The sequence below is a fragment of the Megalops cyprinoides genome, chromosome 25 (assembly GCF_013368585.1).
Source record: "Megalops cyprinoides isolate fMegCyp1 chromosome 25, fMegCyp1.pri, whole genome shotgun sequence".
NCBI lineage: Eukaryota > Metazoa > Chordata > Actinopteri > Elopiformes > Megalopidae > Megalops > Megalops cyprinoides.
In genome coordinates this window covers 18,984,358-18,994,458 of record NC_050607.1, presented here as the reverse complement: position 1 = coordinate 18,994,458, position 10,101 = coordinate 18,984,358, and the positions used below count along the sequence as shown (strand labels likewise).

The 10,101-nt window shown below is 51.2% G+C and overlaps 1 protein-coding gene across 1 annotated transcript in view; it reads right to left on the bottom strand.

The window, feature by feature from the left end:
• Positions 1 to 10,101, bottom strand: part of snd1 (staphylococcal nuclease and tudor domain containing 1) — a 243,008-nt gene that overhangs the window by 21,699 nt on the left and 211,208 nt on the right. Inside the window, exons 19-20 of the mRNA XM_036520195.1 lie at positions 3,568 to 3,691; positions 170 to 239 (exon numbers count right to left, since the gene is read on the bottom strand). Coding sequence (XP_036376088.1) covers positions 170 to 239; positions 3,568 to 3,691 — 194 coding nt within the window. The remainder of the gene's footprint in view (positions 1 to 169; positions 240 to 3,567; positions 3,692 to 10,101) is intronic.

Here is a 10,101-nt window from a genome sequence, read left to right as displayed (position 1 = left end):
ACACTCCAAATTATCCTTCATAATTTTTTATATACCCTTAACGTGTCTTCAGTAACAACCAATGAAGTAAAACTCAAAGGATTCAGACGCCTAACATGGTAATACATTTCGCTACCCCCTCCTGCACAGTCAGCTGTCTGCGTTCAGCCAATCAGGCGCTGGTACTCACGTTGCCATAATCGATGTAGAACACGTGGACTTTGGCTAGCGACTCCACTTTCTCCACACGCGCTCTGTACCTTTAAAGCAGGGAAACAGAGAGAGAGAGAGAGACACACATTCACTATCTAAAAGCAGGGCTGGTTCTCATCATATCAGAGACTAGCACAACCAAGTCCTGATCCAGTTTACTTTGCTGCTTAGTGTGTAACTGAGGGAGAGAGAGGGAGAGAGACACACACACACACACACACACAGAGGGAGAGAGAGAAGGAGAGGGAGAGACAGAGAGAGGGAGAGAGAAAGCCTGAGCGAGGTGGAACTAGAGACAGAAAAAAAACGGAGAACGAGAGGGAGAGACACAGAGAGAGGGAGAGAAAGGGAGAGGAAGCCCGAGTGACAAGGAGCTGGAGAGGGAGAGAGAGAGAGAGAGAAATGGAGAAAGAGAGGGAGAGAAAGAGGGAGAGTAAATTAATATTCCCTCTTTCCCAGGGGGACCACATGGCTCAGTGGAGCTGTCCGCTGTGATCATCTGCACAAAAGGGTTACGCATACAATGGGCGGAAAAACGAGGGGTCAAAGGTCGGCGCTGCGGTGGACGGGCAAAGGAAATGAGCCTATGATCGCCTCGCCTCATGGAGCCATGTTCGATCACGCCACCGCTCGTGCAATTAGCGGCCTCCTCCCCGCGATCCCACCGATCCTTCCCTCGGTTACCCTCTTCTCCGACCCAGGGGGGTCTGGGTAGGATCCTCCAAGCTCCGATTTTCTGGGCCGGAGCACACCCTGTGTCGGCCCCCGCCGCCCTTAAGAGTTCAGCGGGATACGGCGAGGATTCGGCATTGCGTATGCCGGTTCAGCGATCCCGGCGGAATGGCCGGGCCTCATTAAAGATTCATAAAGAGAAATCTGTTGTGCTTTCTGTTCCTCTACACCAGTAGGGCTTCAAAGCCAAGCATGAAGGAGGCCTCTTTTATATTTATAAGCTGTCGCACCGAGCTCTCGGCAGAGCGATCTGTACAGCATGCGCGGGAAGGATCAGATTTTTCTCCTTTTTTTTTCCTCCTTTAACCAGGCCCGAGCTTCTTAAAGGCCACCTACAGCCATTCTTTGAAAAAGCACTTAGCTCTTAACCTTGCAATTATCGCTACATGTGTACATCTCTCTGGAGTCTGAAGTTAACTTTGGCGTTTTTGTCAGGTGGAGGGGTGTCTTAAAACGAACCCCCGGTAAAAGAGTTGTTTAGCTGGACATGCCAAGGGCACGCCCGCCACACGTGATTTATAAGGGCATTGCGCTTTAGGGCCAACCAGACGCCTTCCCTGGGTTGCGCGCCCCTCGTAAATCTGAAACCGTAAATCCGCTCTGGGTTTCGGTCACCTCGCCCCTGGCCGTTTTTACGGTTGTGGTGAGGGCGCGGGAACAGGGAGGAGGGACCATTTCTGCATTTTAACTCGTGGGGATATTAGGCGTCCCATAAAGTATCGGAAGTCTGGTGGCAGGGGGTGAATGGACGCCTGTACCACTTTTACGACCCCCTGCCTGGGTGTATTTACTGCCCTGGCGCACCGCCGAGGCCGAATGGACACCCGTCCATCACCGCCCGACCCGGAAGTCCAGGAAGCCGAAAGCGTTAAAACTGCCGGTGAACGAGGGAGGCGGAAGGACAAGCGTGTGCAGGCTCCAGCGAGTCAGGCCGGGCCCCACCGCGCCGCGCCGAGGGCGAGGGGGGGAAAAGTAGGCCATCCCGCCTTTTGTTTAGGGCAAATCTGCTCCGCGTGCCGCAGGGCCCTCGGAGGAAACCAGCCTCTAATTAGTTTTATGAAAATGAGCCGCACTCCACAAACATGGGGCAAGGGCGGCTCAGCCTGGCCTTTGCGGGATCCTTGTGTTAAAAAAAACACCACAAAAAAGCAGTGGTAAAGGTCGACGCCCTCCCCGTCCCCCTGACAGGAAAGCAGCAGGTGCGAGACGGCGACTGATGCGGGCACGATCGTAACAACAACATCAGCATCCTAAATGATTCCTTTATAAAAAAATTTCTGACGGGAAAAAAAAAGCTTTGAAGCGAAGTGCAGATTTTGCTCCGGAGCAAAAGAAGCATTAAGAGCCGTGGCGAAAAATCTTTGACAGTCGACTCCCTGGCGTATCCGAAAAAGGACCCGAGAACATGTCAGCACTTCACATAAAAAAATAACGGACTCAAAAGCCGAGGAAAACAGAGCACGGCTTCAACTCTGGTGACGGACAAACTTCAAGGGAAAAAGAAGAGAAAAAGGCAAACAAACAAACAGGAAATTTTGCTGTGGACAGCAGACAGCTTGGCCGTTTCAACAGATGAAGCCGAAGAGGGGGGGGGCGGAAAGGGCTGCCGGTAAAGCTGTCACAAACTCGCAGAGGTGGCAGTGACTCGCCATTCGCCCGTTTGTCCTATGCTCCGACCCCGCCCCCTCCCCCCCCACCGGAGGTGACGCCCACGCCTTCGCCATCATGGCAGCCTACTGGCGGGCTGTTTTTCGGCTGCTGTGCCTCAGATTCTGTGCTGGCCTGCCGTACACTCATTTCCTGTTAGTCACTGGGTTTTCAGGTAGTGAATTACATCACAGGAAAAAAAATGAGTGTTGACAGCACATTTCAAAAGGAGTGACAATCCCAATCCATTCAGAGGCCTCGGAGGCGATGAACGTTTAATAGTGGAATTCAGACACCTTACATTTCAGACAGACACTGTCCATTCGCAATTTAAAAGCCCAAAAAGGTGGGAAACCACTGGCACCAACGCAGCCAATCCAGTTATCGCTGCGGAACTACGCAGTGAGTTCTCTGTGTGAAGGAAAAAGTACGTGGTACTTCGGGAGACTCGAAGCACCAGGAAGAATGACTAACGATAACGGCTAATGCTAACGTCTTGCGTGTTCAAAACCCCCGTCGTCTCCCTGCGATTCGGGTCACGCCATTCTCCGGCGCTCGTCACGGCGGCTCCCACCTGTTTCGGACCCTGGGTCGGAACGAGAAGAGCCACGTTCCGCCCCGTCTCTCAGAGGGACCGGATGGCGGGAAACGCCACTTCCAATCAAGCCGCTAACCTTCATTTGTCAAGCGCGCCGGCCAAAAAACAAAAAACTCCCCCCAAAAACAAGAGAACATATGCTAGCTTCGAACCAAGAACAATGCTGTGGAGGTTCAGCCAACTCTTGGGAGGAAAAGACAGTCCGTCCAATTACAGAGCTTGTCACTTGACATTCTGCAGTGCGGCCCACTAAACCCTATACTCTGCATCGGTGACATTTTACATAGCAGGCGGAAATGACAATGAAGACCAGATTTAGATCTTCATTGGGGAGGCTGGGGGGAGGCTGGGGGGAGGTTTGGGGGGGTGGGTGGGCGTTAGGGTCCACAGGCCCTTACCATTCTCCGTCGGCGAATTTGGAGATGCAGAAGTCCCCCCTGCGTGGTGCATAGGACCCCTCCACGGGCGGGTGGGCGGCAATCTCGGCCCTCATCGTCTCCATCAGGTTCTCCAGCTGGGTGCCTGTGGAAACAGAAGTATGGGGGGGGGGAGGGAGAGTGATGTCATCTTAATTAGCGTCCCTGTCAAAAACATGGACAGTGCCCCAGAACTGCCCCCCCCCCCCCCCCCCCCACAGCGCTGGGCCCTGCCGTCCCAGGTGCCCCAATTCATTGCTGCACCAGGCCGGGATGTATTCTCGCTTTGCCTTTGTGACTGGGGAGCATGTTTCGGAAGGAGGAGGGGGTTGGGGGTGGGGGGGTGTGGGGGGCTGACAAATCGGATCGGGTGAGCCAAATGAACGTGGATGCTGGAACACCGCTGAGAATTAAACGAGCTGCTTGTAATTGCCGCTCCGTGCATAATGAATTTGCCGGGACCTGCGTCGGTGAGGAGCGGCAGCTTGTTCGGTCGTGTTGAGCCCGGGTGGGGGGGAATTGAGGTCCGAGCACGTTACCGAGCAGCGCCGGGAGTCACTCACGCCTCAACCCGAGAAGCTTAGAACCCCCCACAACAGCTGGGCGTTTCTAATCACGGGGCTGTGGGTTTGAGTCGGCAACAGGACACCGCTGATGCCCTGGAATGAGGTGACCAGCTCGACTCAGCATTACCGAAGGGTAAACTTGATAAAAATCAAAGCCGCGGCATGCAAGTCACCCTGCATAAAGGCGTCTGCCGAGCGAGCGCGTTATGTAACTCCCGAGCTGGGTCACGGTGCTCAGAAATGAGGAGAGAGACTCTGAGGATTCTGTCATTATTCAACCTGTCAGGCGAATGCCAGGACTGTGGAGGTGAATTCAAAACGCGCGACGCTTTCCGAATGATTTTTTTTTTTCCCCCACGTTCCATCGAGCCTCCCTCTTTCATGCCTGCCGTTTATCTGCTCTTCGCCTCAGTTTCCCCCCCGGCGCCCCCCCCCCCCCCCCCCCCCCCCCCGAGGCGTCAGAAAGACCCCGCCGTGACAACGTGGAATTTCGGCTGAGTCCCACCCTGGCGTCGGCGGGTAGGCCGTCCCTTAAACCCCAGGCCTCGGCTCGTTATTGACCTCCGTTAGCCGGAAACGCAAAGCGTTCCTGACCCTCTTGGTGGACCGATCACGGCTCATCTTGGACACTCACTCCGGCTACTTTAGCAAAATACCAACGTGAAGACGGGCCTGTCAACAAATCACCATTTGCCTCAATTGATTTCCTTACGGGAGGAGGAAAAATCCATTGAAAAAAATAGCTGTGCGGTACTGATTCAATCAGATACTCCTCAATTTGTACTGGAAAGGTAGTCATCAAAGATTTATGACGTCTGTCTGCTTTAGTGGGCAGATTAATGTGAAAAGGAGAAAACAGATAGGGAAAGGGGTGTTTTTTTTTCCCCTCCGCTGGCTACAAATAGACCGTGGAGCATACTGCTGATTCGATGTTTTTTTTCTGAAGGAACAAGCGTAAACATTACGGCGAGTTTGTGATTCGGGAAAGGCCCGGGGTTAGCCAATCATTCTCACCTTGCGTTGCGGAACAATCATCGAACCCACTGAGCTGTAAGGTTTTGTGTGCGTGTGTGTGCGTGTGCGTGCGTGTGTGCGGGGGGGGTGTTCGTGAAATGCCATACTGTGAATTCCAATCGAGACTTCTGCTGTGCCGTTGGTGGGGGGGTGGGGGGGGGGGGGGCAGCAATTTGAAAGCACTTTACATTCTGGAAAGCAAACACCCCTAAAGCTGGCTTTAAAACGGGCGAACTACAGCCGCCACTGCCGCTCCGGGTCACACACCAGACTGCCCCCCACCCCCACCCCGTTCACGAGTGTGCCTTTGTAACAAAAAACACTGCTGCCATTTAAGCGTGGCGCGCGCCGGGAGCCCCGGGCGCAGTGCATCTTTTTAATCCCTCGACCTTAATTAGCACTGCGCCGGCCGCCACGCGCGGGGCAGGCCGTTAGCAGCGGGAACACTGCTGCACTTAGCGGCGGCCGAATTCGCAGCGGCCCGGATTAAAAGCGTACCTCCCGGGGCAGTGGGGGAGCAGCTGAGGTCCCTGTGCCCGGATTCCGAAGCCCGCCCGCCACCGTGTTGAACGCCGGCGAAGTGCGCGGCCCTCCCGCCACGGAGAGAGGGAAAACCCTGCGCCAGAATCGCAGCTCGTTAGCGCAGGTGTCCAAAGTCCTGGGCAGACATACGGGCCCTTGTTGCATCAAAAACTCCCATCTCCGCCCCTACTGAAACAAAACATGTGCTGACCTGAGGAAGCCTGATTATGAATAGTCATGACGGCGCGCGGCTTTGGGCAGAGTATGCTAGGCTAACATAGCAAAGCAGCCTTCACCAGGCACTCAGAAGCAGTAAGGATGGGAGGAACGCCACGTTGAATAGCTGTTAAAAAAATGAGTAGCTTACCCATTGGTCATCAGGAAAACTACATTTTTATACTTCTTGTTTCGACTGAGGGAGGTCAGGGTTATAATTTTCCATGCAAATAATGTGGAGTGCAATATCTTGGTATTATATAGGATCTTTGTGGGAGATGCTCCTACGCTTTGTGACCTGCGCTGCTATATCTCCAAACAGTCGGCGCTGGCGTGTCGCTAATTTATTAGTCTAATTAACAAAGTTTGAGTTGGCATTCGAATGCGGGGAGCTTTCGCGCTGATCTGCTCCGAGTCCGCCGAGATCTTATTAAATAATGAAAGTGGTGAGCGGGTCCTTTGAATGGTGTAATTTGCGGGAGCCGAACGAAATCACTTCATTTAACCCAATTAATGTGAGGCCTTCCCATTTCACATTAGGAATAAGGAGGGAAAGGCATTATATGCAATTTGCAGCGTAAACACCCAACAAGTCCGCGGCGTAACGGGGATTACTGGTTTCTCAAGGAGACTAAATCTACCCCCAACAGACTCTCTCTCTCTCACACTGTAGTACAAAACAATGGACAGAGCTCTTTCTGACCTCTGGAACATCCTGTATCCCAAATACTACTTGGAGGTGCTTATAACGGCCATAAAATACACGATAAAGCACATTGCCGAGGACCTCACCCCAGTGGGTTCGAAATGTGCCTTTATTACACTTATTCTTATTCATATTTTACATTCAGACACAGTATGGTGTTAATATACGAGCGGAATAACCCTATCGGCCCTTGGATTAAGACTTAATCACTTTCAGGTCAAGCGTTCAGCTGTTCTGTAAATCCTCTATCCTTGTTCCGACCTTCCAATCTAACATGAAAAACAAAAACTTTTCAGTGAAAAATCGAGTTACCACTTTTTTGGGAAACTTGATCTCTAAGCCTGTTCTTGCTGTAATGGCCAACAAACCCATCTGACCAATGAGTGGCCTTGCTTCCTCGGAGTGGGCGGAGCAGGGCGGGTACTGGCAGGTGGGTGGAGTGCAGTGCTTTGGTGACTGAAATCAAGCCTTCAAGCATTGAATGCTGCTTTAAACAGTGAGGGACATCCACACCTTTACCGACTTCACTCATTTTCAGAACTGCACCAGAGGAGCCAGGCCTCACCTCCCATTCCCACAGTACTATTCATCCCAAGAAACAGCTAGCTATTAGAGCAGGCTGGCACTGCACTTGTGACTTCTTCAAAGAGGACAAGCTTTCATGTTCGTGGCTAGTACTGCTGTTACACTGGAGACTGTGAGAGGAAGCACCAATCTTTTTAGATTTGATAGGCTTGTTGAAATAATATGCATTAAGTAACACAGTATGTTATTACTGTTGCTAAGCAAAAGACTAAAAATAGTTGGCCTGTGACAAAAAACAATTCAATTTCCTGTGGAGGGTATACAAAAGACTGCATTGCAAGCACTGAATAACAATTCTGTACCCAGAACATAAACACTGGTCACCATTATACCCACTTGCTTACACTGTCATCGGGTCTGTTCTGTCACGACAAATGGCACGACCAATACGTAACGAAACCATCACCTTTAGTCCTTAGTCTACGCCAGAGAGCACAGGTTAACGAATCTGTTATTCAGTCCTCATGAAGTCTCTATGTAGCTCTAACGTATGAGGGCGTAGGGGCATACGTTGGGCAAGGTACTTAACCCACAGTTGCCTCAGTAAATATCCAGCTGTATAAATGGATAACATTGTAAAGAACTGTAACCTTTGGATAAAAGCGTCTGCCAAATGAATAAATGTAAATGTATGACCCTTCATAGAAAGTGTCAACTTAATAAGAACTAGCGCAAAAGCAGTAAGCTACCAGCGCCAAGCACATTGGTGAGAAAAACAGGAATCCGCCAAGAGTCTGTTTCTAGACAACAACCGACTGATGCCTGTACTGGATTTTCAAAACGCACAGAGAGGCATCGAGCCACACAAACACGGCAGATGTTTTCCGCAGCATGCCGTGCGTTTCAGCGCGCTGAATCGCACCGGGTGTTCAGAAGCCGAAGGGGAAGCCTGGCAGACTTCCTCGCGGTACCTTTCGGCTCCATAGAGCACTCAGAAAGTTTCCACCGGTTCCAAAGGCAAATCGCTGGTAATTTTATTTGCAGTGCATTAGGACAGACAGGGCAAAGGAAGGGGTTTTTGGGGGTGATTATAATCGCGTTTTAGACGCCGGAGTGGGCTGGGCTGCGTGAAAAGACAAGACGACAAAGAAAGGTTGATGATCACATTCTCTTAACGTTGTCACGTTCCGCAAAAACAGTCACCACAGCCTTGAACTTCCTGTTGAAGGTTGTGTGAAGAGCTCGTCAGTTAGACGCAACACACAAAGACCACAGATTATAAGACATAAAAATGAGGCTGAAACTGCAGGCAAGGATTTAGGACATCGAGCAGCAATGCTCTGGACTCGTTCTTGTTCAGTTAGCACAATATAATGCGAGCCAATTGTTGACTGCAACTTAATTTCACTTTGACAAATTATTTCAGCAGCGGACGTTTCTTGAGCGTTAACTAACATGTGAGTAGCCAGGGGTTTCTGCACGCTGAAAATGTATTTTGTGGAGATTTCAAATAGACAAAAGAGACCGCAAATCATGTGCATTTGTTCCTACATGTAAACGGAAGCCAGCTCTGCTGAAATTAGCCCACCTAAAGAGATACTTCATACTTGTTTGTTTGCCTCTCTTTGAAATAGTCGTCTACTTAATGCAAATTCGAGACACCCTCGTAAGGAACACAAAACAAAGCAAACAGCCAATTTCGATAATGTTTCTGTTTAAATATTCCACCGCGCATCTGGAGCCTTGGTATATTTGTATAGAAACAATAATAAAAAGAAATGAATTATGCATTTCCGCCCCGTCCAAAGAAACATAGCATTAATCTTGCTGCAACTCAATTATTTTTCATTGACTCACTTCTTACTGGCTTAGCTGGATACGATTTTACCCTCAGCCTAAAACAATGCCAGTTTTTTACCGAGCCGAAATTGACACACAGCGAGCATAATGACACACAGAGACCAATACATACTGTACTGCTCCAAAGCTAATGCTTTGGGTCACTACATATTCATAGGATTAGAGGCATATTTCATCTGGAGAATGAGAGTGTGGCACGGAATCCACTCTGAATTGCCGTCTGTTCGAGGCAGAAATTGTTTCTGTGAGGGGGAGAAAAAAAAAATTAAAAAATGATGGAATGCGTTTAGGGGACATAGCCGGCTCCCTTTTCGGGGACCTGGTCGGGCCACCAGCGCAGCTGATGTGGAGCTTGGCCCGAGGCAGTCATAAACAAATTTTCCCCGAGACTGACTGATGGCGTTTGCCCATGAAGGGACAATTTCGCTACGCGGCGCTGCGTTTTTGTTTTTTTGTTGGTTTTTTTCCAGCCCTGAGCCCCGCGCCGAATTTCTGTTCCCGTAACGTGAAATGAGGGCGACATCTGGGCCTGCTGTTCTCCCCCCCGGATCGAACTGGCGGACCGGGCCTAACGCTTTTGCTTTGATTGCGGGCCGTTTTTCGAACGCTCCCGGGCACCTGCGGCGCCGGGGTGGGGGTGGGGGGTGGCGCGGGGGGCGTGGGAAGGCAGCGGCGGTGCCGCTGAACTGCATCGACCGTTTTCGGTAATTAGTTGCGTTTTGGTGAAACGTGGAAGGAAACAAATAAAGAAGCTAAACTCGGCCCTGCGTCCTACGAGCTGCGGGCCCACTCCGCGGGGGAGCGGTGGTGAGCTCAGCACGGAAGTGTCCTGTCGATCAGGGATTTGCTCTACAAATACCTGTGGATAATTACCCACGTCTCCTCAGCTCCGACTGCACCCGCCGCCGAAACTCCCCGGCAGCAGCTGGCCTAACAGCCTCACTGTCAGGCCTGTATGAGGCGCACCGCAGTCGGAACGCCTCGGCTACAAAGAGGCTGCCATCACTTTAAGCGCGGGCTCGGCGCTCGACAAAGACAGCAATCTCTCGCGAAACTCAGGAATAACTGAACCTGCTCTGCTGAGCGTCGGGGGAAAAACCCACGCTC